Genomic DNA, 26,994 nt, shown 5'->3' on the forward strand with positions numbered 1-26,994 from the left:
TGGGCAGGACGGTGTGCTGGGCGTGGAGCGGTTGTTCTTGGTCAGGAGTCGGTGTGCCTGGGGGCGGTGGAGCGGTGTGCTGGGCAGGGAGCGGTGGTGCTGGGGCGTGGAGCGGTTGTGCTGGGCAGGGAGCGGTGTGCTGGGTGTGGAGCGGATGTGCTGGCAGGAGCGGGAGTGCTGGGTGTTGGAGCGGTGTGCTGGGGAAGGAGCGGTGTGGCCTGGGTGGTGGAGCGGTGTGCTTGGGCAGGAGCCGGTGTGCTTGGTGTGGAGCGGTGTGCTGGCAGGGAGCGTGGTGGCTGGGGTGTGGAGCGGATGGTGCTGGGCAGGAGCCGTGTGCTGGGTGGTGAGCGGTGTCTGGGGAGGGAGCGGTGTGGCTGGCAGAGCCGGGTGTGCTTGGGAGTGGAGCGTGTGCTGGCAGGAGCGGTGGGCTGGGTGTGGAGCGGTGTGGCGGTGGGTGGGAGCGTGTGCTGGGGCAGGGAGCGGTTGCTGGGCATGGAGCGGTGCTGGGCGTGGAGCGGGGGTGCGGGGCAGGACGGTGTGCTGGGTGTGGACGGTGTGCTGGGGTGGACGGTTTGCTTGGGTGTGGAGCGGTGTCTGGCGTGGAGCGGTGTGCTGGGCCAGGGAGCCAGGTGTGCTGGGGTTGGAGCGTGTGCTGTGTTAGGAGCGGTGATGCTGGGCAGGGAGCGGTGTGGCTGGGTGTGGGAGCGTGTGCGGGGTGTGGAGCGGTGGTGCTGGGCCGGTGAGCGGGTGTGCTAGGCTGAGCGGTGGTGCTGGCAGGAGCGGTGTGCTGGGGGCAGGATCGGTGTGCTGGGCGGAGCGGTGTGCTGGGTGTGGAGGCGGTGTGCTGCGGGGTGGGAGCGGTGTGCTGGTGTGACGGTGTGCTGGGCGTGGAGAGGGTGTGCTTGGGCAGGGCGGTGTGCTGGGTGTGGAGCGGTGTGCTGGGCTGGAGTGTGTGGCGGGGGTTTGGAGCGGTGTCTGGGCGTGGAGCGGTGTGCTGGGCAGGGAGCGGTGTGCTGGTGTGGAAGGCGGTGTTGCTGGGCAGGAGCGGTGGGTTCTGGGTGTGGAGCTGTGCTGGGTTGGAGCGGTTTGGCTGGGGGTGTGGAGGCGTTTGCTGGGCGTGGAGCGGTGTGCTGGGCAAGGGAGCGGTGGTGCTGGGTGTGGAGCGTGGTGGCTGGGTGTGGAGCCGGTGTGCTGGGCAGGGAGGGTGTGCTGGGTGTGGGAACTGTGGGGCTGGGTGTGAGCGGTGTGCGGGGCGTGATCGGTTGCTGGGCTTGGAGCGGTGTGCTGGGCAGGGACGTTGCTGGGCAGGGGGCGGTGTGCTGGGCAGGGAGGGTGTGCTGGTTTTGGAGGTTGTGGGCTGTGGTGGTGGAGCGGGTTGGCTGGGCAGGGAGAGGTGTGCTGGGCAGGAGCGGTGTGCTGGCGTCGGATCGTGTGCTGGGTGTGGGAGCGGTGTGCTGGGCAGGAAGGGGTGTGCTGGGTGTGGAGCGGTGTGCTGGGGCAGGAGCGGTGGTGCTGGGCAGGGGAGCGGTGTGGCTGGCAGATAGCGGTGTGCTGGGCAGGAGCGGTGTGCGGGGGGGGCGTGAGCGGTTGCTGGCGTGGAGCGGTGTGCTGGGTGTGGAGCGGTGTGGTGGGCAGGAGCGTGTGGTGGGGGGGGGGGGGGGAGGGTGGGGGGGGGGGGGGGTGGGGGGGGGGGGGGGGGGGGGGGGGAAAGGGGGGGAGACGGGGGGGGGGGGGGGGGGGGGGGGGGGGGGGGGGGGGGGTTGGTTTTTGGTGTTTTTTGTTGTGTGTTTGTGGTTTTGTTTTGTGTGTTTTGTGTTTTTTTTTTGGGTTGGTTGGTTTGTTTTGTGTTGGTTGTGTTTTTGGTTTTTTGTTGTTGGTGTGTTTGTTGTTTTTTTTGTTTTTGGTTTTTGTTTTGTTTTTTTTTTTTGTTTTTTGTGGGTTTGGTTTGGTTTGTTGTGTTTTGGTTTTTATTTTTTTTTTTTATGTGTGTTTTGTTTTGTTGTTGGTTTTTTGTTTTTGTTTTGTGGTTTTGTTGTGTGTTTTTTGTGTTTTTTTTTTTTTGTGTTTGTTTTTGGTGGTGGTTTGTTGTTTGGTTGTGGTTGTTGTTTGTTTTTTTTGGGGGGGGGGGGGGGTGGGGGGAGGGGGGGGGGGGTGGGGGTGGGAAGTGGGGGGGGAGGGGGTGTGAGCGGTGTGCTGGCAGGAGCGGTGTGCTGGGCAGGGAGCGGTGGTGCTGGGACAGGGAGCGTGTGCTGGGCAGGGAGCGGTGTGCTTGGCAGCTGCCTCACACGGCAGGAAATCAAGAGCCTGACTAAAATTGAAGTCCCCTAGGGATACTGAGTAAGTTTCCGGCTACTGTTGTCCCACAAGACTGACCTCAAAGATTAGGTTCTTCTGATAGCAAAAAGAAACAACCCGAAACTTTAAAAAAAACTGGCTATGAGGCACCAGCTCTCTCTATCCCTCCTTCCCTCTCCCTTCTCTCTCGTCTCTTTCTTTCCCCCCCTTTGGTTTTTTGAGACTAAGTTTCTCTGTGCCCTGACTGTCCTGGAACGCATTCTGTAGATCAGGCCAACCTTGACCTCAGAGATCCATCTTCCTCCACCTCCTGGGTGTGTGAGCCATCAATGCTCAACTTTTTTGTTCGTTTTGGTTTGTTTTTTTGTCTTGCTTTCCATTTATTTATTTTTTTTAAAGATTTATTTATTTATTAAGTATACAGTGTTTTGCTTGCACTACACCTGCACACCAGGTGTGCACCAAATCTCAGATGGGTTGTGAACCACCATGTGGTTTGCTGGAGAATTGAACTCAGGACCTTTGGAAGAACAAGCCAGTGCTCTTAACCTCTGAGCCAGCTCTCCAGCCCCTTTTTGTCTTGCTTTTAACATTTCTCTTTTATTATTCAGTTAATGACAGTAAATAGAAGATTTGCAGTGTTTGGGTGTGGAGAAATGTAAGACTTTTATGCAAGTTAGGATTATTCTACTGTCAATTTCTCTTCTAAATATGTTCACAGTGGGTACTAGCACCAATTAAAAAAAATATTTACTTATTTTTATGTGTATTGGTGTTTTGCCTACATTTATGCCTGTGTGAGGGTGTCAGGTCCCTAGGACTGGAGTTATAGACAGCTGCTGAACTGCTATGTGGATGCTGGGAATTGAACCTGGGTCCTCGGACATTAGCCAGTATTTTTAACCAGAGAGGCATCGCTTCAGCACCATACACCACCAATTTCTACAAGTTCAGTTGTCCACGTGTTTCTGCCTCTGGCACCACACGTGTTGCGGTTGGGCCAGGGTTAGCGCCCCATGCTTGGGAATAGTACGCTGCCTGACTGCACTTCATACCTTGTGGTCTGCTGCTTGACACCTCTCAGTGCCCTTGTGGGTGTCAGATCCTGTGTCTCCTGCTGACGTCTTTGTGCTCACATTTCTAGGATGCCCCTGCCAGTTCAGTTCTTACTTATTCTGTTTGTTTGTTTGTTTGTTTGTTTTTCGAGACAGGGTTTCTCTGTGTAGCCTTGGCTGTCCTGGACTTGCTTTGTAGACCAGGTTGAGCTTGAACTCACAGCGATCCACCTGCCTCTGCCTCCCGATGCTGGGATTAAAGGCGTGCGCCGCCACCACCCCATTCTTATGCCTCAGATTGTACCTGGAATCTTCCAAGAAGTCCTGTTATTTTTGTCTTTCAAAGACTGAGGTAGTTTCCTTCTTTTTTAGGTCTGCAAGGATTTTCTCCCAAAGCTCTAAAAGAATCCAGTTTCTTCACAAACCCTGAGAAGTAAGAGCACAGCTCCTACAGGTTCAGACAGAGCTGAATAACTCAAAGCAAGAATACGAAGAGTTCAAAGAATTAACTCGGTAAAGTGCAGATACACATGCTTACCTGGTTCCTTAATACGTTAATGTTAATAATAGATAATTTGGCATATTTCTTAAATATGAACCTTTCTAGCAGGTAACTTGGTTTGTTCTATAGAAACACCAATTTCTCTTGTGTCCTTTATATGTTTGATAGTAGGGTCACATGAATGTTTTAAGCAGTGCTTACCTGTTGAGTATCAGTTCAATTTGCAGGATAAGTTCATCCCATTACTAAATTTAAATCACAGTTACAAACTAAATTAAGATCTTTTAGAAATTAAAGATTCAAAAAAAAAAAAAAAGATTCATTGATGCTTCATGCTCATTGTGTAAAAGGATAAACTGCCCTGATGATATAACAAAGGCTGGTCCGAACATAAAATAACCTAGAAGTGTTAGTTTTGAAAGAGAGGCCTGCCATTTACTAATTGAACACCTTCAATAATCACTAATCTCTGAGCTCATTTACCTGGGAGATGAAGATAACGATTTGTCAGGTATTTCTGATTCAAACGCCAATTTGCCTGAGAGTAGGAACTGTAGTGTGTTTGTACCTGTTTAACCTTACTTATTCCTGGAGGACTAAGTCTTCACTGTCTATTAGGAAAAAGCAACTAGAATTAGATCAGAGCTTCAGTCTTTGCAAAAAGCAAACCTCAATCTCGAAAACCTTTGGAAGCAACAAAAGCCTGCAAACGCCAGGAAGTTTCTCAGCTGAATAAAATACATGCTGAAACTCTTAAGGTAGGTATCTGGAGCTTCTTTTTAAATTGGAGCAGTCTCTTTTATTAATAAAGTTATTTCCAAACACAGGTGGTATGCATCATCACTGCCTGGCTTCAAGTTCCATTTTAAAACCATATTACAGCTTTGTATGCAGCTGTATTGAACAAATGGGTGCAAAGATACGGTGGGTAGAGGGCCTCTCTAGTCACCTACTCTTGCCCCCAAGTAACGACACAGAGACCTTAGCTCTGAGGTGCTAGAGCTGGGGAGATGTCCAGCCTGTGCTAGCCTGTCTCCTGCGGCCACACGCCTCGGGTCCCTTTCCATGCTGACCCTGCCTGGGCCATTTCTGCTCCATCACGTCAGTCCTTGTGGCCACGTGCTTTCTCCACCTGATTCTGGGCTCTACCCCCACCTCTTGGTCCCTACCCCTCGACTCCCTTTTGCCCAGCTGTGGGCTCTGCGCGCTTCTTTATTAACTGGTCAGAGATAATTAGGGAGCAGTGTCACACAACATTGATCAACGACTATGCCTGCTCATGTCCAGACGGTCACAGTAATGATGACACAGCGCACTGCAGTTCCTGCTCTAAAGACATTACTCAGGGGGACGGGGAGGGAAAGAGGGCCTGCAGAAGGAGGAGAGGGTGATTGAACGTGTGCACAGGTGGGCGGGCAGGTGGGCACGAGCCATGAGGGCAGAGTGAGAGAGGAGGGGGGTGTCCATGACAGACAGACAGACAGATGGAGAGGATCCGAGAGGAGGGGCTGGGCGGAGCCCTGTGTCAGGCACACACATGATGTGCACCTTGTGTTGGCAGATGGTAATGTAGGAGGTTGCTAGGTCCCTGGGGTGGTAGTGGAGCTGCCTGTGCGCTAACACCGACTGCAGCCAGACCTGGGGGCACAGAAATCATCTGAACACACAGCACGTACACAGCGCACCAGACCATCCCCCATAGAAGGCTTTATTTCCATTTGGTCCTGTGCTTCAAGAACACATCCTCTTTCGATAAACTGATGAATACAATTTTAATTTTTTCCTGTTCATAATCTCTCTCTATATGTTTCCTTTGTATTACTGTTTCTTTCCACATCACGTTCTGCAGATAATTACCACTCAACCAAGGCCTATCAACGCTGTTCTCGACTGGTGCCAAAACTGAGCCCTGAGGTGGGCAGCTTTGGCTTTCTGCACACGCACAGCTCTGGCAGCTTAGATAACGACATATTAAACGAGCCGGTGCCACCTGAGATGAGTGAACAGGCTTTGGAGGCCATTTCTGAAGAGCTCCGAACTGTGCAGGTAATACTTGAATCTTAGGAAAAGGAAATAATTGAATGTTCATTTAAGTAAAATTTGTGTACTAGTTTAACTCCCTATGATTTCTTTTCGTATATAAAATGATAGGTATCTCTGCTGATGAAATAAGCCAATTCAAGTTAGATTTAAAATATTTTAAAAGGGGCTGGAGAGATGGCTCAGAGGTTAAGAGCACTGACTTGTTCTTTCAAAGGTCCTGGGTTCAATTCCCAGCAACCACATGGTGGCTTACAACCATCTATAATTACATCTGGTGCCCTCTTCTGGGCTGCAGGCATACATGCAAGGAAAATACTGTATACATAATAAATAAATAAATCTTTAATAAAAAATATTTTAAAAGGACATGTTTTTTTGGGAACCAGAGCTCCTAGGTGAGTTCACCATCCTTATGGGATGACCCCAAACTATGGCGGGCAGGGTTTTAAAGGATTGCAGGGAAGGAAAATGACACCTCTGCCCAGGGCTGGACTTGTGTCCTGACAGGGCCATGTGTGGTGGAGGGCTTGAGAATCTGCTGACTTGGAGTTAGAGGGTAGGGACAGCTGCCAGGAGTGCAGAACTAGGCCCCACAGGCTTTCCTTGGGGTGACAGGGTTGGAGAGAGAAGGGGGTCATGTTGGGGAGGGACTGTGGCACCCAGAGATTCCAGACAGATATAAATGTTTCTGTCTCGAGACAGGATTTCTCTGTGCAGCCTTGGCTATCCTGGAAGTTGATCTGTAGACCAGGCTGGTGTTGAACTCACAGAGATCCACCTGCCTCTGCCTCCCGAGTGCTGGGATTAAAGGCGTGTGGAACACTACCCGGTTATTTTAGTTTATTCTTTATTGTAAAAATCATTCTCCACTCTGTGGCATTAGACTTTGTGTGTGAAATGATCAGTTTGCACTAGTTTCACCTTTCAGAGCTGTTTAAATTGCAGATTATTGTATTGGCTTGAGAAGATATGGCACCCAACAGGGTTTTGTTATATAGATTAACTTTTGGGGAGGGTTAATGTGAATAATTAAATATCTGAATGAGCCGGTTCTGTTGGTGCATGCCTTTAATCCCAGCATTTGGGAGGTAGAGGCAGGTGGATCTCTGTGAGTTCGAGGCCAATCTGGTCTACAAAATGAGTCCAGGACAGCCAAGGGTACACAGAGAAACCCTGTCTCGAAAAACAAAAAACAAACGAACAAAAAAAATCAGAATGAGCTAATGGTGATGAAGCTTTAATATGTAGGTGCAGGTTCATTGGCAGCAGCTCAGAAAGGAAGGGAGAGTGTGCCCTGAGTGTGGGAGAAGGGAGGGAGAGTGTGCCCTGAGTGTGGGAGAAGGAGAGAGAGTGTGCCCTGAGTGGGGGGAGGGAGGGAGAGTGTGCCCTGAGTGTGGGAGAAGGGAGAGTGTGCCCTGAGTGTGGGGAAGGGAGGGAAAGTGTGCCTAAGTGTAGGGGAAGGGAGGGAGAGTGTGCCCTGAGTGTGGGGGAGGGGAAAGAGTGTGCCCTGAGTGTGGGGGAAGGGAGGGAGTGTGCCCTGAGTGTGGGGAGAAGGGAGGGAGAGTGTGCCCTGAGTGTGGGAGAAGGGAGGGAGAGTGTGCCCTGAGTGTGGGAGAAGGGAGGGAGAGTGTGCCCTGAGAATGGGGGGGGAGGGGAGAGTGTGCCCTGAGTGTGGGAGAAGGGAGGGAGAGTGTGCCCTGAGTGTGGGGGAAGGGAGGGAGAGTGTGCCCTGAGTGTGGGGGAAGGGAGGGAGAGTGTGCCCTGAGTGTGGGAAGGCAGGAGAGTGTGCCCTGAGTGTGGGGGAAGGGAGGGAGAGTGTGCCCTGAGTGTGGGGGAAGGGAGGAGAGTGTGCCTGAGTGTGGGGAAGGGAGGGAGAGTGTGCCCTGAGTGTGGGGGAAGGGGAGAGGTGCCCTGAGTGTGGGGGAAGGGAGGGAGAGTGTGCCCTGAGTGTGGGGAAGGGAGGGAGATGTGCCCTGAGTTCGGGGAAGGGAGGGAGAGTGTGCCTGAGTGTGGGAGAAGGGAGGGAGAGTGTGCCTGAGTGTGGGAGAAGGGAGGGAGAGTGTGCCCTGAGTGGGGGAAGGGAGGAGAGTGTGCCTGAGTGTGGGGAAGGGAGGGAGTATGCCCTGAGTGTGGGGGAAGGGAGGGAGAGTGTGCCCTGAGTGTGGGAGAAGGGAGGGAGAGTGTGCCCTGAGTGTGGGAGAAGGGAGGGAGAGTGTGCCTGAGTGTGGGGGAAGGGAGGGAGAGTGCCCTGAGTGTGGGAGAAGGGAGAGAAGTGCCTGAGTGTGGGGGAAGGGAGGGAGGAGTGCCCTGAGTGTGGGAGAAGGGAGGGAGAGTGTGCCCTGAGTGTGGGAGAAGGGAGGGAGAGTGTGCCCTGAGTGTGGGAGAAGGGAGGGAGAGAGTGCCCGAGTGTGGGAGAAGGGAGGGAGAGTGTGTTCTGAGTGTGGGAGAAGGGAGGGAGAGAGTGCCCTGAGTGGGGGAAGGGAGGGAGGAAGCAGAGAGGTGGGAAAGGGGCCAGAGAGATGTGGCAGAACCAGAATGTCTGGATTATACAGTGAAGGGTCTCTGGGAGAAGGGTCGCCCGCCCCAGGGAGAGGTCAGGGCCTGCCAGCCACCCCCTGCAGCAGACCTAACAGAATGTATTTGAAATAACTTGAAATTTGGTTATGTTGGGATCCTACTTGTTTATTAATTAAAATTGATCCCTTTTTCCAGTAAAACTTAGAATCTCAATTCCAAGTTTTGTAATGAATAACTCCATTGGAAATGGATACCCAAATCTCAATTATTTTCCTGTTCCAGGCAAGAGAGACCTTGGTGATAAAATAAAGTCTCTAGAGGGCTTTGTAATTTATTTCATAATATATACATGTACTTACATATGAATATATATATTGTGTAGTGTTGCAGGGTACTTGATCTAAATGTGACCCATGAGATTGTGAACTGTAAAAATATACCTTTGATCCCATTGTGATCCCTGAGATTAAATATAAATCCCTGTTTCTTGTGGTTGAGCCCCCACACACCTTTAATCCAAACTTTCTGTTTATTGTAAACAGGTGATAAGGTGTGGTTCAGCCACCCTTATACACAAGCGCTGTCTGTACACAGGATCTAATAAATTAACCCTAGGTCAAGAGGCGGAGCAAGAAGCCAGCTGACGGGGACCCACTCGGCCACCTTCCAGCTCTTATGTCCGTCTTTTATTTATTTTTATATGTTTGTTATTCAAGACAAGGTTTCTTTGTATAGACCAAGCTGGCCTAGAACTCAGAGATCTGCCTGCCTCTGTTTCCCTAGTGCTAAGGCTCTGTAATTTAATTCAAGGGTGAATTTTTGTTTGTTTTTCTTTTTTGAGACAGGGCTTCTCTCTGTAGCCTTGGCTGTCCTGGACTCGCTTTGTAGATCAGGCTGGCCTCGAACTCACAGCAATCCGCCTGCCTCTGCCTCCCGAGTGCTGGGATTAAAGGCGTGCTTCAAGGTTGAATTTTAATTACTTATTTTCTTGTGTTTGAATTATCCGTTTTGATGAGACACACTGTTGGGTTGGAACCTCTGGTTGCCCCATCCCCACATGATCCCAGGAAACCCTGCCCCCTCCAAGAAAAGCCTCTGAGGCCTAGTTCTGCATTCCTGCAGGCTGTCCCAACCCTCTCACCTGAAGACGCCAGCCACTTAAGCCCCAATCCAGATATCTGGGCATAAGTGCAGCCTGTGGAAAACGTGTCGTTTTGCTTACAGTCCTCAAGAACCCTGTCCAGCATAGTCAGGGTGGCATGTCCTCTGGTCTTGACCCCTGCGCCTGAGGAACTGGCCCAGGAGCCCAGCTCCCAAGTCCCTTCGCTTTTATGCTTTTCCTCTGGCTGCACGGGCTTATTTCATCTAGTGTAGCTGAAACGTAGGAGTGATCAGATAACTTTTGAAGCTTTTGCTGTTTGCTTCTGTAAAGGTTTGAGTTCATTTGCTTTGGTTTCTTGTCTCTTTGTGGAAGAGTTCTCTCAGCAATTAGGCTGCTTTTCTAAGGGCTCACCTGGTGGCTTGCAGCTCTGTGCAATTCCTGTTGCAGGTGGTCCCAACCCTCCCTGGCACCTGTGGGCACCAGGCATGCAGCTGGTAATAGGCATACGTTCAAAGCCAAACCACCCCGCACACAGTAAAAAGTAACAGGGTTTTTTGTTTTTTTTAATAGGGGCATTTTTGATAACTGCAGTGTGTTTAATGCAGGAACAACTGAGTGGTCTTCAAGTCAAGCTGGATGAAGAAGAACATAAAAACCTGAAACTTCAGCAGAACGTTGACAAACTAGAGCACCATTCTACACAAATGCAGGAGGTGAGGGTCAGAGCAGAGCCTCAGGCAGCGTTGAACCACTCCGAGTAAAGGCCCTGTGAGATAGAGGGCGTCTGTCCCCAGGCCCTGTGAGAGAGGGCGTCCGTCCCCAGGCCCTGTGAGAGAGGCGTCCGTCCCCAGGCCCTGTGAGAGAGGGCGTCCGTCCCCAGGCCCTGTGAGAGAGGGCGTCCGTCCCCCTGGAGCTCTTCATGCTCTTGAAGTTCTCTTCATTTTCCTTAGTAAGTCTAGTTATGCTAAGTTAGGCAACTGGTCTCAAAGTTTCATGGTAAATGTATAATAAGTAAATAGATTATAAAAACATGATTTTCTTCTCTGACCCCTTTTGAGCCTCCAAAACATTCCCAGATGAAAATTCCCTTACCAAGCCTGAGGCAACTATTTGTACTCCTCTGATAGGGATGCATTCACTGTCTGAGGCCTGGACTGCCCAGCAGTGTGTACAGGTGGACCTCTTAGCAGTGTGTACAGGTGGACCTCTTAGCAGTGTGTACAGGTGGACCTCTTAGCAGTGTGTACAGGTGGACCGCCCAGTGTGTACAGGTGGACCTCTTAGCAGTGTACAGGTGGACCTCTTAGCAGTGTGTACAGGTGGACCTCTTAGCAGTGTGTACAGGTGGACCTCTTAGCAGTGTGTACAGGTGGACCTCTTAGCAGTGTGTACAGGTGGACCGCCCAGCAGTGTGTACAGGTGGACCTCTTAGCAGTGTGTACAGGCGGACCTCTTAGCAGTGTGTACAGGTGGACCGCCCAGCAGTGTGTACAGGTGGACCTCTTAGCAGTGTGTACAGGTGGACCTCTTAGCAGTGTGTACAGGCGGACCTCTTAGCAGTGTGTACAGGTGGACCTCTTAGCAGTGTGTACAGGTGGACCTCTTAGCAGTGTGTACAGGCGGACCTCTTAGCAGTGTGTACAGGTGGACCTCTTAGCAGTGTGTACAGGTGGACCTCTTAGCAGTGTGTACAGGTGGACCTCTTAGCAGTGTGTACAGGCGGACCTCTTAGCAGTGTGTACAGGTGGACCTCTTAGCAGTGTGTACAGGTGGACCTCTTAGCAGTGTGACAGGTGGACCTCTTAGCAGTGTGTACAGGTGGACCTCTTAGCAGTGTGTACAGGCGGACCTCTTAGCAGTGTGTACAGGTGGACCTCTTAGCAGTGTGTACAGGTGGACCTCTTAGCAGTGTGTACAGGTGGACCTCTTAGCAGTGTGTACAGGTGACCTCTTAGCAGTGTGTACAGGTGGACCTCTTAGCGTGTGTACAGGCGGACCTCTTAGCAGTGTGTACAGGTGGACCTCTTAGCAGTGTGTACAGGTGGACCTCTTAGCAGTGTGTACAGGTGGACCGCCCAGCAGTGTGTACAGGTGGACCTCTTAGCAGTGTGTACAGGCGGACCTCTTAGCAGTGTGTACAGGTGGACCGCCCAGCAGTGTGTACAGGCGGACCACCCAGCAGTGTGTACAGGTGGACCTCTTAGCAGTGTGTACAGGTGGACCTCTTAGCAGTGTGTACAGGTGGACCTCTTAGCAGTGTGTACAGGTGGACCTCTTAGCAGTGTGTACAGGTGGACCTCTTAGCAGTGTGTACAGGTGGACCTCTTAAGCAGTGTGTACAGGTGGACTCTTAGCAGTGTGTACAGGTGGACCGCTTAGCAGTGTGTACAGGTGTGACCTCTTAGCAGTGTGTTACAGGTGGACCTCTTAGCAGTTGTTGTACAGGCGGACCTCTTAGCAGTGTGTACAGGTGGACCGCTTTAGCAGTGTGTACAGGTGGACGCTCTTAGCAGTGTGTACAGGTGAACTGCGCCTGTCATCTTCATTATAGTTCATTAAACAACCGTGTTCTGTCATATTGAACCTTAAAACTAGACATTAAACACAGAACCAGCTGTACGGCCCATTATGTCTTAGCCTGCTTCTCACTACATTCACTCTTCCCAAAGCTTTTCTCAAAAGAAAGAAGTGACTGGGCCAGACAGCAGCAAGAGTGTCTCACACAGCTGAGTGATCTGGAAAAGCAGCTTCAGGACACGCAGACCAAGAATGACTGTGAGTCTGGGCAGTGGGACACTAGCTCAGGGTCTTTTCTGATCACTTAAGTCAATGTCTTCTGTTTCTTTGTCTTTATATTTTAAAGGTTTGCTTGCTTTGTTTGTTGTTAGATAGTCTTAAATTTTCATGGTAAAATTATAATAAATAAATGGGTTATAAGACATAATTTTCTTCAAGATTGCTCACAAACAAATGTTATAAGTGTTTACGTAAGTTTATGTTAGAGCTGGCCTCTGTTGCCTTACAAATTTGAAGATCTGAATTCAGAACCTAGAACCCACATAACAAGCAGGGCATGGTCACACACACTCACACCGGTTGTTCCCGGTGAGGTCAAGCTGGCATTGGTCACACACACTCACACACGGTTGTCCCGGTAACGGTCCAGGCTGGGCATGGTCACACACACTCACACACGGTTGTCCCAGTGAGGTCAGGCTGGGCATGGTCACACACACTCACACACGGTTGTCCCGGTGAGGTCAGGCGGGCATGGTCCACACACACTCACACACGGTTTGTCCCGGTGAGGTCAGGCTGGAAGGCAAAAGGAGAGCAGATCCCAGCTCAGTGTAATCTAATCTAGCCTACTTAGTAAAGCTCTAGGCCAGGGAAAGAGTGAGAAAGTACCTGAGCAGCTAACCGCACGTGTGAACAAGCACACCTGAAAACATGCACACAAGTTTATGTGCTGACCTGCACACATGTGTGTATGAACAAGCACACCTGAAACATAAACACATAAAGTTTAAAGTGCTTTAAAAATGAAATGTCTTTCATTGAAAGCTGAGTTGCAGTAATATTAAAAAAGTAAAGTATAAATATTTATATACATTTCTATGTGTGGGGTATCTTTCCCACTTTTTTCCATCAAAGCATTTTCAGATAAGCCAGGTAATCCAGCAATTAGTAGGTGAGGACAGGAGGTTCAGAAGTTCATGGTCCTTGGCTACACAGCAACTTGGAGGTCAGCCTGGGTTGCATGAGATCCTGTCTCTAAAACATTTTCAGTAGTTTGTAGTACATCTAGAAAGTCATTAATCTAGTTTTCAGTTGGAGTTTTGTTTTGAGATTGGAAGTATTTAACCCATCGTGAAAAGCTCTGGCCCATGACTAAAGCATTTCAACAGCGAAGAGCACACCACTTCAGATACATTGAGCCTCACAGCTTTTCCTTATGGTAATAGTTTTGTTGCATGTTCTACAGGGGAAAAAGATCTTAAAACATCAAGTTTTAAAAGGAACAGATCTTTTTAAAGTTACAAGTATTATCTGTAGGCCCAGCTAGCAATCAATCAAGACACAGACACTTGTTATATTTAAGATAGTCTTAGTTAACCTGGGGCAGGGCAGATATCAGTCCTCTAAATTGCCTCCCATAGTGGGGCCTCAGGCATGGGATCCCTGTCTCCATCCCATGCCTCCTACTTCTAATAACTTCTATCAAGCTACCTCCCATCCATAATCCCAAATACTTGCTCATGTTCTTCGTCTGGGCTGGATTCTCCATCCACGCTGCCAGCCATGTGTTTCTCCTCCAGCTAACCCATGGCGGCCTTCCTCTCTTCCCTTCAGGTCTCCTTCTCCCGGTAACAGTCCTTCTTCCCAGAATTCCTCTTTCTCCTAGCCCCACCTATCTCCTTTGCCCTGCCCAGGTGAGATGGCCTTTTTATTAAGCAAAAGGTTGGTTGCAGAGATAGTAAGCACTAATTAGCATCAAAATACATCGGACCATCTTCCAAGAAACAGATGTTAACTCTTGCTGTTTGAGCAGAAATGTTGAACAGCTGGTGTGGTGGCATCCTTCTGTAATCCCAGCACTCAGGAAGTGAGAGCAGGAAGGGGAGGTGCTCAGGGCCATCCTTGGTAAGAGTAAGACCAGGCCAGAGCAAAAGAAATGTGTGTGCCACCCAGACCTCCGGAGAGGACGCAGGTGGAGAGCGTGTGCTTAGTGCTTAGTTGCTGCTGCGTGGCCTTGCGGTGGTGGGTTGCATTCACCTGCCTCCTTAGGCAAAGGACCTGCAGAGGGACCTATTGAGACCTTGGTTTCTTTGTTTTCCAGTTTTGAAATGTGAAGTGCATGACCTGCGAATTGTTCTTAACTCTGCTGACAAAGAACTTTCTTTGGTGAAACTCGAGTACAGCACCTTCAAAGAGAGCCAAGAGGAAGAGCTGAGCCAGCTTTCGGAAAAGCACGTGCAGGCTCAGCTGCAGCTGGACAATGCCAGGTAGCGTGGTTCCCTGTTGTTCAAGGTGCCTGCTTGGTTGCTCTTAAAACTGCGTGAACTTTACAGTCCCAGTTCACAGTTCATACCGCGTAAGCCAGTAAGTGCACTGCGTTTTCTTACACCAATTGGCTTCAGTACAAACTGGTTTTGTGTGATTTTTTTTTTTTTTTTTTCTTTTTTCTTTATGTTTTTTAGTCTCTCTGTGTAGCCTTGGCTATCCTGGACTTGTTTTGTAGACCAGGCTGGCTTTGAACTCACAGCAATGTGCTTTCCTCCACCTACCTGAGTGCTAGGATTAAAGGCGTGTGCCACTGTACCCAGCTATTTCTGGTTTTGTTTTTTTGTTTTTTCTTTTTTAAGCCTATTGATTTGTTTTTGTATGTTTTGGGTTTTGTTTTTCTGAGAGAAGGTCTTATTATGTAGCCAAAGGCCTGGCCTGACTTCACTCTGCTGCCCTGAGTGCTTGTGTTAAAGGCGGAGGGCACAATACCATACCTAATCTCATTGACTCTTAACTTCCGTTAGTTGTGAGCTAGCATTAGAGCAGTGCAGTGTATCTACTGAGATATGTGTTTAAGTGCTGTCTTGAAGGCAGTGCTTATCCCAGCCTTTATCTTGGTCAAAGTGTAATTATTGTTAGTGTCTCTGGATCTATAGGAAGTCACCTCGACACCCAGTGGTTGTCATGCTGTGAGTGGTGGAGTGCACCACTGCCGTGTGCTCCTTATTACTTTCTGCTGCCTGTCAGCATTCCTCACACCCTGACACACACATGTCCCCAGCTGTTCACTGTCAGCATTCCTCACACCCTGACACACACATGTCCCCAGCTGTTCACTGTCCCTTGTGATTTGCTGCTGCTTCCCTCCTTTAGTTTGCGCAGCGTGTGGTTAGCTGTTTGTCACCCCGGACATCTGTTCTGCATAGTTTAGAGGTGAGATTGTTGGCTGTATGTTGGATGACTGCTGGGAACTGCACACAGCGCAGTGTGTTAGGAAAGGAGCAAGAAGGTGTAACTGACAACCAGAAGTCGTTCTTGGCCAAGGCGCTATTCTCTTTGGCTCAGGAATAAGCTGTATTTTCTACCCTAAAACATCTTCCTGAGCTAGGTGGTGTCATAAATGGCCGCTCAATTAACCACACGAGCAAGCATGTGGAAGAGATGTTTCAGGCTCACACCCCTGAGTCTTCTGGTTTAGTGGTTCTCACGTGGCACCAAGTGTGTCCATGCAAGGCCATGACAGCTCTCTGACAAACGTAAATGCTTTGTGATAGAAAAACTTGAATTTCAAAGTCTGACTCATAGGAAAAAATGTTTGTACTTTGCATTTCAAAATGTTTTCCTGGTAAAGACTAGAAAATGAAAAGCTTCTTGAGAGCCAAGCGTGCCTGCAGGACGCCTACGAGAGCCTGCAAGAAGTCATGAGGTTCGAGATTGACCAGCTTTCCAAAGACCTCCAGAACTGCAAACAGGAGAATGAAACGTTAAAGTCTGACCTGCATGTAAGTGATGGGTAGCGTGTGGCTGGCGGCTGTGTTGTGGACCTGTGGCTCCTGTAAGTGATGGGTAGCGTGTGGCTGGCGGCTGTGTTGTGGACCTGTGGCTCCTGTAAGTGATGGGTAGCGTGTGGCTGGCGGCTGTGTTGTGGACCTGTGGCTCCTGTAAGTGATGGGTAGCGTGTGGCTGGCGGCTGTGTTGTGGACCTGTGGCTCCTGTCCTGTGCTCTCTCACTTCTATACCAACCTCAGTGCTTGATCTTTTTTAACTGCCTGATACTGGAACTGTGACTGCAAACCTAATATATGGTTGTCTTTTAGAATTTGGTGGAGCTTTTTGAGGCAGAAAAAGAACGAAACAACAAGTTATCATTACAATTTGAAGAAGATAAAGAAAACAGCTCTAAGTGAGTGTTGCTAACTCTTCTTGCTTAGATCATTGTTCAATGCTATACTCTTTATTGTGCTTGGGGACTTTGGGGTCACTGTGTAGTATAGGCTGGCCTTAATGCTGCAGTCATCCTGCCTGAGTATCCATTGCCGGCAATATAGGCATCCATATGCTGCACGCTTTTAACTCGTGCATGACACTGTGAAGAGCTACTCCACTGGGGGTGAGCTCAGTGATAGCGCACTTGCCTGTTATGCTTGAGGACCTGGCTGGAATCCCAGCAACACAAAATTTTCTTTGAGAGAGAGAGAGAGAGAGAGAGAGGAGAGAGAGATTATTTTCCTTTAAAGCATTCCAAAGTGAACAGCAAAGTTTATATAGTGTCCGTGAAGAAAGAAACTTTAGCCGGGCGGTGGTGGCACACTCCTGTAATCCCAGCACTTGGGAGGCAGAGGCAGGCGGATCGCTGGGAGTTCGAGGCCAGCCTGGTCTACAAAGTGAGTCCAGGACAGCCAAGGCTGCACAGAGAAACCCTGTCTCGAAAAACCAAAAAAAGAAAAAAGAAAGAAAGAAACTTTAGTTAGCAATGCACTTAAGTAACTAACTAACTGTGACACTTATACATAGACAGCTGACAATGTGAGGGCCATCTGTTAGCAAGTCACAACATGAATAATACGACTAGTTAACTTTGTTCTGCTGTTGTTGTTTGGGTTTTGTTTTGTTTGTTTTGTTTTTGGTTCGGGTTAGTTGGTTGGGGTTTTGCTGTTGTTTTGTCTGTTTGTCTTCTGTCGCCCTCTATCAGTCTTTTTTTTTTTTTTTTAAGAGATTCATTTATTTTATGTTTATGACCGCTCTGTTTTCATGCATGCCAGAAGAGGGCATCAGATCTCATTACAGGTGGTTGTGAGCCACCATGTGGTTGCTGGGAGTTGACACAGGACCTGTGGGAGAGCAGTCGGTGCTCTGAGCCTCTCGGGCATTGCTGCAGACTCCCATCAGTCTTTTTCTATTCTTTTTTCCCCCCAGAATCTAATTCTTTCTTCCTTTTCTCCAAGTTCTTTTTCTTTCTATCCCAGGGAGTCTCTGCCAGTAATCTCATGATCACACTAGAGAGAATACTTGTTTTTTGGTCACTACTTACAGGATTCTTTTGTGACTATCCCTGGCCCTGGTACACTGGGTTGAAGGGCAGCACGTCCCTACTTGAGACGTAGAGAGCTAGCACTTAGTCATATCTGGTGAGCCAGGGCAGTGCTGTGGGCTCGAGAACACATAGAGTGAAACAGTGGATGAGACACCCTGGTGGTGGTCATGAATTTCACATTCTGTCTCAGACAGGTAGGTAATTAAATACAAAACACTGGAGAAAAATAAAGAGTTGTGATACAAAATCAATTCCTCACTAAATACTTAAATACATCCGACTTCCTGACCTCCTTGAGAATATGCTTCCTAACCCAGGGTTTGCCTCGTAGACTTCACTTGAGGGGAACTTAATTTCTTCTGGGTGTGACATTCAGCTCATGTTTTTCATTAATTCTTCTTTTTCCAGAGAAATCTTAAAGGTTCTTGAGGCTGTGCGTCAGGAGAAACAGAAAGAGATGGCCAAATGTGAACAGCAGGTCAGCTTCTTACTCTGAATATAGAATTTTAAATTTGTAGCTTTTATTCCTGAAGTACAAAAAAGAAGGTGTTAAACTTTTTTTTTTTTTCAGCATTAGAAATCGCTAATATGGGCTGGGCATGGTGGCACACACCTTTAATCCCAGCCCTCGGGAGACAGAGGCAGGTGGATCGATGTGAGTTCAAGGCCAGCATGGTCTACAAAGTGTGTCCAGGACAGCCAAGGCTACACAGAGAAACCCTATCTCGAAACACGCCCCCCCCCAAAAAAAAAGAAATTGCTGATAAAGAAACTGAAATTTTGACTGGGTTTATTGCTCTTGTTGCCAGGTTCAAGCTCAGGGCTTCTGCCACTGAAGTACATCCTAGCATAGACCTTGTTTGTTTTGTTTTTTGTTTCTGAGACAGGGTCTGTCTGTGTAATTCTGGCTGGCCCGGAGCTTGCTATGTAGACCAACCTGGCCTCCAGCACACAGAGTGCTGGGATTAAAGGCATGTGCCATCACACCTGGCCACGCTTGATTTGTATGAGGCAGAGTCACACTGTAGCTGAAATTGACTCTATACCGAAGCTTACCCTGAAATTGAGAGCTTCCTGGCCCTGCCTTTGAAGTGATAAGGTTGTGATGACACCTGACTAGCTCTGTTGTATTTTGAGTTTTCTTTGTTTTTTTGGTTTGTTTCTTTGTTTGTTTGTTTGTTTGGTTGGTTGGTTGGTTGGTTGGCTGGCTGGTTTTATGAGACAGGGTTTCTCTGTGTGGCCCTGGCTGTCCTAGAACTCACTCTGTAGACCAGGCTGGCCCTGAACTCAGAGATCTGCCTGCCTCTGCCTCCCAAGTGCTGGGATTAAAAATGTGTACCACCACTGCTTGGCTTGAATATTCATTTTTATTGTTGCACCTTTCTCTCCATCTGTCTCTGTCCCCCACCCCCATGTGTATATGTAAGTAGATCAGAGAACAACTCTGTGGGCTCAGTTTTCTTCCTCTATCTTGTATGGGTTTAGAGTGGAACTTAAGCACTAGGCTGTACAAGGCTCTACTTGGCCTCATGAGCTGTCTCACCAGTCAGGGTTCTATTATTTTTAACCCCTTCTAATTCCCAGGTGGCTATAATGATGGCTACTGGTACTAGGTGAATGCCACAAAACCCACTGTCATCCTGGCCTTGTTAATATAGTTGCAAATGTACAAAGCAGTTATCACTTGTTTTATATTGTTTCTAAACATGTGTGATGTAATTATTTTCTAAAACTGTGTTTCACCATAGATGGCGAAAGTGCAGAAACTAGAAGAAAGCTTGCTTGTTACTGAAAATGTCATCAGTTCTCTGGAAAAGTCTAGAGATTCTGATAAGGTTGGAGTTTTATGCCTCTGTATTTTGTTTCTTAATTTATGTTGGTGTGGTGTCTATTTAACATTAGAGACATGGTTTTTCTATGTAGCCAGAGCTAGCTTTGAAATCACATTCTTATACCTAAACTCCTGGGATATGTGTCACTGTACCTACTTTACTCCTTAAGAAAAGCCACTGACAAACTCCTGTCTGCTGCAGCATCTCCACCCTTCTGTCTCCCGCAGCATCTCCACCTTCCTGTCTCCTGCAGCATCTCCACCTTCCTGTCTCCCGCAGCATCTCCACCTTCCTGTCTCCTGCACCATCTCCACCCTCCTGTCTCCTGCAGCATCTCCACCTTCCTGTCTCCTGCAGCATCTCCACCTTCCTGTCTCCTGCACCATCTCCACCTTCCTGTCTCCTGCAGCATCTCCACCTTCCTGCCTCCCGCAGCTTCTTCACCTTCCTGCCTCCCGCAGCATCTCCACCTTCCTGTCTCCTGCAGCATCTCCACCTTCCTGTCTCCTGCAGCATCTCCACCTTCCTGTCTCCTGCAGCATCTCCACCTTCCTGTCTCCTGCACCATCTCCACCCTCCTGCCTCCTGCAGCATCTCCACCTTCCTGTCTCCTGCAGCATCTCCACCTTCCTGTCTCCTGCAGCATCTCCACCCTCCTGCCTCCCGCAGCATCTCCACCTTCCTGTCTCCTGCAGCATCTCCACCCTCCTGTCTCCTGCAGCATCTCCACCCTCCTGTGTCCTGGAGCATCTCCACCTTCCTGTCTCCTGCACCATCTCCACCTTCCTGTCTCCTGCACCATCTCCACCTTCCTGCCTCCCGCAGCTTCTTCACCTTCCTGCCTCCCGCAGCATCTCCACCTTCCTGTCTCCTGCAGCATCTCCACCTTCCTGTCTCCTGCAGCATCTCCACCTTCCTGTCTCCTGCAGCATCTCCACCTTCCTGTCTCCTGCAGCATCTCCACCTTCCTGTCTCCTGCAGCATCTCCACCCTCCTGCCTCCTGCACCATCTCCACCTTCCTGTCTCCTGCAGCATCTCCACCCTCCTGCCTCCTGCAGCATCTCCACCTTCCTGTCTCCTGCAGCATCTCCACCTTCCTGTCTCCTGCACCATCTCCACCTTCCTGTCTCCTGCAGCATCTCCACCCTCCTGTCTCCTGCAGCATCTCCACCCTCCTGTCTCCTGCACCATCTCCACCCTCCTGTCTCCCGCAGCATCTTCACTTTCCTGTCTCCTGCAGCATCTCCACCTTCCTGTCTCCTGCACCATCTCCACCTTCCTGTCTCCTGCACCATCTCCACCCTCCTGTCTCCTGCAGCATCTCCACCTTCCTGTCTCCTGCACCATCTCCACCTTCCTGTCTCCTGCAGCATCTCCACCTTCCTGTCTCCTGCAGCATCTCCACCTTCCTGTCTCCTGCAGCATCTCCACCCTCCTGTCTCCCGCAGCATCTTCATTTTCCTGCCTCCTGCAGCATCTCCACCTTTCTGTCTCCTGCACCACCTCCACCTTCCTGTCTCCTGCAGCATCTCCACCTTCCTGTCTCCTGCACCATCTCCACCTTCCTGTCTCCTGCACCATCTCCACCCTCCTGTCTCCTGCAGCATCTCCACCCTCCTGTCTCCTGCAGCATCTCCACCTTCCTGTCTCCTGCACCATCTCCACCTTCCTGTCTCCTGCAGCATCTCCACCTTCCTGTCTCCTGCAGCATCTCCACCTTCCTGTCTCCTGCAGCATCACCCCCTCCTGGATGACTCATAGAACTCTGCCGGTCCATGTGCATTTAGGCCCTTTAAGTGTGCTGGAGAATGGAAACCTCAATTAGGTGACTTGTTACATAACTTCCACTTCAAATTACTCTAGTCCTTTGTGAAGTAGTCCTGAATGGCTTCGAGCTTACTGTGTAGACCAGATTGGCCTCAAATTCATAGAGACCCGCCTGTGTTTGCCTTCCAGCACGGAGCTGAAAAGTGTGTGCCACCACGTCCAGCTGGAATGCTGATGTTACTCTGACCTGTTTTTACAGACTATAAGTTCTTGATACAGAGTCTCAGATCCTTAGGGTTGATGTGGCCAGTACAGTAGAAATGACCTGTCTGTCCAAATATAAAAAGTGAGCATAGTGAGCTGTGCCTATCATACCTGCACTTTGGAGATCGAGGCAAGAATCTCAGTAGTAAAGATGCCAGCCCGAGCCACATAGTGAAACTCTATTTCCAAGAGAAAAAAAAGAATGCTGTAAAAGGTAGAATGTCATATATTTTGCTAAAGTAAATTGACTTTCTTTGTTGCAATTAGGAATCAGAAGTTCCGTATTTTTCAACAAGTAAAATGACTGGGCATTTAAGATGAACCCCAGCTTTTCCAGTTATAGCTTGAAATATACTCGCTGTATAAGAGTTCCCCTCTTCCAACGCAAACCCTGTGCAACAGACTGGAGCATGTGTCTATTTGTAGGCAGGGCACAGAGAGTCAGGCAGACAGCCGGGGCCTATGCTGCCCCTTTAAGGTGGCTCCATACTCCACACAAAGACCCACAGCCCTCCGAGTCGAGTGGACAGCCAATCCACTCTCACGTTCTCCTCCTCCTCCTCGAGGTGCAGGAAGATGATTGCAGCTTGCCCCTCCCTGCTTCATACTCCCACACAGAGCCATGGCACACCCCCATTATATGTGTCAGACATATGAAGCCAGGGGAAGCAAGCGGCAGGTAAGTACTCAGCATCTAAGATGACCCCTGAGTTTGGCATGGATTTGGGGGATTGAAAAGTTGTCTTATGCGCTGGAAAACACGGTACTTGGTGTTAGCTGCTTTACTTACTGATGGCAAATGTCCTGAAAATGTCTGTCGTAGGAAAGATTGAAGCAGCCGGGTGTGGCTCCATGTTCATAAGAAGCCGGGTGTGGCTCCATGTTCATAAGAAGCCGGGTGTGGCTCCATGTTCATAAGAAGCCGGGTGTGGCTCCATGTTCATAAGAAGCTCCTGTAGCTGCTATTGAGCCTCCCCTAATAGGAAGCACAGAGGGCTTGTGTGGGACCTGGGCTGCCTTAACCCTGGTACCCACTTCTCCGGCTAGGCCTCACCTCCCAAGTCACCCCAAGCTCCCAATACGGCACCCTCACCTGGGAGTCAAGTGTTCAAACAGAAACTGAGGAAAATCTTATTCCAACTGCAGCAGCTCATCCTTTAAAGTGATCTCCATAATGGCACTGGTTTTGAAGATAATGTTTTTTATCCTTTTCAGGAACTTGTCGCCAACCTCATGAACCAAATCCAGGAGTTAAGAACATCAGCTGGTGAAAAAGCAGAAACCATAGACACCCTGAAACAAGAGTTGCAGGATATGAGTGTAAGTTCCGTCACAGGCGCCGAGCTTGAGCTCTGCACAGTTCGCAGGCTCCTCAGGGTTTAGCTGCTGTTTCAGCTGGTAAAAAGACGGCATGGTGGGTGGAGTAAGTTTAGTTTAGAAGTTCACACCCCGAGGATTGCTGCGATGTGCGCTCTTCTGGAGAGCAGCGTCCTGTGCCAAGTCTTTGCCTGTAATAGTGTTCTCTGCACCGTTCTGAAACCACCAATAATAAACACACTGGGTGTTGACAGTAACAGTGAAGACTAAAGTGGGCTGCTCCCTATTTTCCTCAGGGAAAATAAATTTACATGTTTTAGTTAATTAAATTCGTAGCTATTTTGAAGTAGTGTCCCTGATCTGAGACCTAATACCATGTCCTGAAGTATCTGTTTCTTTTTTTTTGTTTTTTTGGGTTTTTTTTTTTTGTTTGTTTGTTTGTTTGTTTGGCTTTTTGAGACAGGGTTTCTCTGTGTAGCCTTGACTGTCCTGGACTCGCTTTGTAGACCATGCTGGCCTTGAACTCACAGAGATCCATCAGCCTCTGCCTCCCGAGTACACTTGCAAACACAGAGACACATGCACACACACATATGCACACACACACACACTCACACACACAATCAAATTTAGCCCATGGTAGCACACATCTTTAATCCCAGCACACAAGCAGGCAGATTGTTGTGAATTCAAGGCCAGCCTGGTTACAAATGAGTCCAGGGCAGCCAAGGCTACCCAGAGAAACCCTGTCCTGAAAAACAAAAATATAATAATAAATAATAATAATAATAATAATAATAAAATCATCATCATCACAACAACTACATGGTGTTGCTGAATTAGCTGTGGATTAGATAAAGCAGAACTCCAGCAGGAAGCTCTTGCTCTGTGACTGTTTTCTGCAGTGCAAATACAGTGTTGCTATGGCTGAGAAGGAGGAGAACAAAGAGCTGATAAGGAGACAGGAAGAGGACATTCTGGAGCTGAAAGAAAGTCTCAGACTGAGAATCCTCTCAGAGGATATCGAGGTGGGTGCTGCTAACAAGGGCTTAGTTTTCCTTTGTTCCCTCCCTCCTCCCTCCTTCCCCCCTCCTCCCTCCCTCCCTCCCTCCCTCCTTCCCCCCTCCCTCCTTCCCTCCTTCCCCCCTCCCTCCTTCCCTCCTTCCTTTCTCTCTTTGAGCCAGGATCTCACCATGTCGAACCAGGCTCACCGTGAACTCACAGAATTCCACTCGCTTCCCAAGTGCTGGGCTAGGAACTTCCATTTTCTTTTGTGCCTTATTACTTGGCAGTATGTTTATTCCTGCAGGAGTGTTTTTAATGAATAAATAAAAGACTCTTTTTTTAAAAAGGAATAATTGATGATTAGGAGCTGGCAAGATGACTCAGAGGGTGAAGGTACTTCCCATGAGTCTGACCCACTGGGCCTGATTTAATTCCCAGACCCCCACAGTCGAAGGAAGGAGAGGGCTATTTTACTGTTGAAAACTCAGCAGGAAAAACTGAGTTGTCTTCACAGAAACAAAGTATGATCTTAAGGAGAAAGTTTAGCAAGTGTTAGGATATCAGAGAGATTCCTAGTGAGGTAAAGGAGACTTGAAAAGGGAAGTACAGAATTATTGTAGACACAGACATTTGTGCAATTCCTATTTGAATTCCAATTTTTAAAACTCGATGAGAGCTGTGTGTGGAGGCACTTGGGAACCCAAAGCAGCTCTACACAGGAGCCTCCCAGTGAGACCTTGTCTTGAAAGGAAGGAAGCAAGGGAGTGGGGACAGGGACACGACACGGGACAGGACAAAGACAGACCCTAACAAGGTTTTATTTTTTAGGCACCACCAATCCTGGCTTTGTTTGTTTTTGTTTTGTTTTGTTTGAGATAAATGTTTTAAAAATAATTTATGTAATTTTAACTTATGTGGATTGGTGTGAGGTGTTAGATCCCTTGGAACTGGAATTAGAGGCAGTTGTGAGCTGCCATGTGGGTGCTTGGAATTGAGACAGGTCCTTTGGAAGAGCAGACAGTGCTCTTAACCACTGCGCCATCTCTCCAGCCCCCGCTGAGATAAATTCTTACTATGACTTGGGACTCATTGATTGGCGAGGCTCTCCAGCCTGTGAGCCCCAGGCATCCTCTGGTGTCTGCCTCACCAGTGATAACATTATAGGCCTGCCTTGTGCCCAGCCTTTTATGTGAATGTTAAGAACTGAACTCCAGTCTTCATGATTGCACTAGTTTCCTTTCTGTTGTGATAAAACACTGGTTGAAAACAGCTTGGAGAGGAAAGCATACAGTTGTCTTACACTTCCAGATCACAATTCATGATCGAGGTTAGTCAGGGAGATCTTACAGCAGAAAGGTAGAGGAACACTACAAGACAGCTCACTCCCTGGCTGACTCACAGGCTCATGATTGCTATGCCTAGGGATGGTGCTGCCCACAGCAGTTCTCTTAGAGGCCAGAAGAGGGCTTTGTGTCTCCTCAAGCTGGTTCAAGGTAGTTATGGGATTCCCAGAGAGGATGCTGGGAACCGAACTTCAGGCCTATGCAACAACAGCACTTTATTAACAGTTAATCGTATCTCCAGCCCTCAGATCAATCTTTCTTTCTTTCTTTCTCTTTCTTTCTTTCTTTCTTTCTTTCTTTCTTTCTTTCTTTCTTTTTTTCATGACAGGGTCCCTCCGTGTAGCCCTGGCTGTCCTGGAGTCACTTTGTAGACCAGGCTGGCCTCAAACTTACAGAGATCTGCCTGCCTCTGCCTCCCGAGTGCTAGGATTGCAGGTGTGCACCAGCGCACCTGGCTTCTCGGATCACGTTTTTAAAACCTGTATGCACATATGTGTCCATATGGGAAGGAAGGGCGAGCAGATGCTGCTCTAACCATGTAAGCAGGAATTTCATATGTAGCCATTAGGGACTCGTGGCCAGTGCCATTGTGAGCTGTTGCAGCCCCTCCACAGTCAGACTAAGGACATAGCTATGTAGATAAAGTGCTTGCTACATACGCATAAAGACCCATAGTTGGCCGCACTGTGGGGCACACGCCTTTCATCCCAGCACTCAGACAGAGGCAGGTGGATCTCTGTGAGTTTGAGGACAGCCTGGTCTTCAGAGCGAGTTCCAGGGTAGCCAGGATTATACAAAGAAACCCTGTCTCCAAAGCAAAAGAAGGCCATGTTTGCATCCTCAGCCCGAATCTGTACCTGTGTAGTTAGCACCAGAGGGCAGAGACAGCCTGACCCAGGCTGTGTAGCCAAAATGGTTTACTCCAGGTTCAGTGAAAGATCTTGTCTCACACAAAATAAAGTGGAGACTCATAAAGATGCCTGGCATGACTTCTGACAATTGTACATGCCATGTAAGGCATATGTGCAAAATACACACTTATAAGCCCATACATCTCAGCTCTGTCTAGCCTTAATTAGGAGACTGAAGTTATACCTGGGCCTGTTCACCTACATGTCAGCTGGTTGGAGTGTCTTGGAATGGTTTGTCATATAAAGCCAAAGGGAAAAATTAAGATTTTATATCCAAACTTTAAAAGTTTGTAGTCATAGTTGGGTGCAGTGGTGCATGCCTGTAGTCCTAGCACTCAGGAGGCAGAGGCAGGTGGATCTCTGAGTTCAAGGCCAGCCTGGTCTACAAAGCAAGTCCAGGACAGCCAAGGCTACACAGAGAAACCTTGTCTTTTTTAAAAATTAATTTATTTTTATTTAATTAATTTATTCAGATTACATCTCAATTGCCATCTCATCACTTGTATCCTCCCATTCCTCCCTCCCTCCTGCTTTCACCCTATTCCCCTCCCCTAGGTCTATGACAGAGGGGGACCTCCTCCCCCACTATATGGTCATAGGCTATCAAATCTCATCTCGGTAGCCTGCTTATTCTTTCTTTGAGTGCCACCAGGCCTCCCCACCAAGGGGAGATGGTCAAATGTGGGCCACCAGAGTTTGAGAAACCCTGTCTTTTAAAAAAAAAAAAAAAAAAAAAGTAATGATATGGTCATGATTTGTGAGCTGAATGGCATGGCTAAGAAATTTCTTTGGGGCTTGGTTCCCTGACAGAGAGATATGCTTTGTGAAGATCTGGCCCATGCCACTGAGCAGCTGAACATGCTCACAGAGGCCTCAAAAAACCACGCTGGACTACTGCAGTCTGCCCAGGAAGAGCTGACTAAGAAGGCGGCCCTGATCCAGGAACTTGAGCTCCAGGTGAGCGGCACCGGCAAGGAGCCGTGGGGCAGGCTGTCCTGA

The 26,994-nt window shown here is 48.8% G+C and overlaps 1 protein-coding gene across 1 annotated transcript; it reads left to right on the top strand.

The window, feature by feature from the left end:
• Positions 1 to 669: 669 nt before the first annotated feature.
• LOC127184169 (kinesin-like protein KIF15) lies at positions 670 to 26,994 on the top strand. The gene is made up of 11 exons (XM_051140414.1): positions 670 to 739; positions 5,702 to 5,898; positions 10,120 to 10,227; positions 12,184 to 12,289; positions 14,355 to 14,520; positions 15,873 to 16,023; positions 16,339 to 16,424; positions 17,964 to 18,033; positions 22,635 to 22,739; positions 23,642 to 23,764; positions 26,806 to 26,994. The coding sequence occupies exons 1-11, from the start codon at positions 670 to 672 to the stop codon at positions 26,992 to 26,994; spliced, it is 1,371 nt and encodes a 456-aa protein (XP_050996371.1).

Source organism: Acomys russatus, chromosome 32 (genome assembly GCF_903995435.1).
Source record: "Acomys russatus chromosome 32, mAcoRus1.1, whole genome shotgun sequence".
Classification (NCBI taxonomy): Eukaryota; Metazoa; Chordata; class Mammalia; order Rodentia; family Muridae; genus Acomys; species Acomys russatus.

Coding starts and splice junctions, on each gene's coding strand:
- LOC127184169 (XM_051140414.1), top strand. CDS start 670: ATGCTGGGCAGGGAGCGGTGTGGCTGGGTGTGGGAGCGTGTGCGGGGT. Junction 10,228..12,183: donor ATTCTACACAAATGCAGGAG/GTGAGGGTCAGA, acceptor CTCTTCCCAAAG/CTTTTCTCAAAAGAAAGAAG. Junction 12,290..14,354: donor CACGCAGACCAAGAATGACT/GTGAGTCTGGGC, acceptor TTTGTTTTCCAG/TTTTGAAATGTGAAGTGCAT.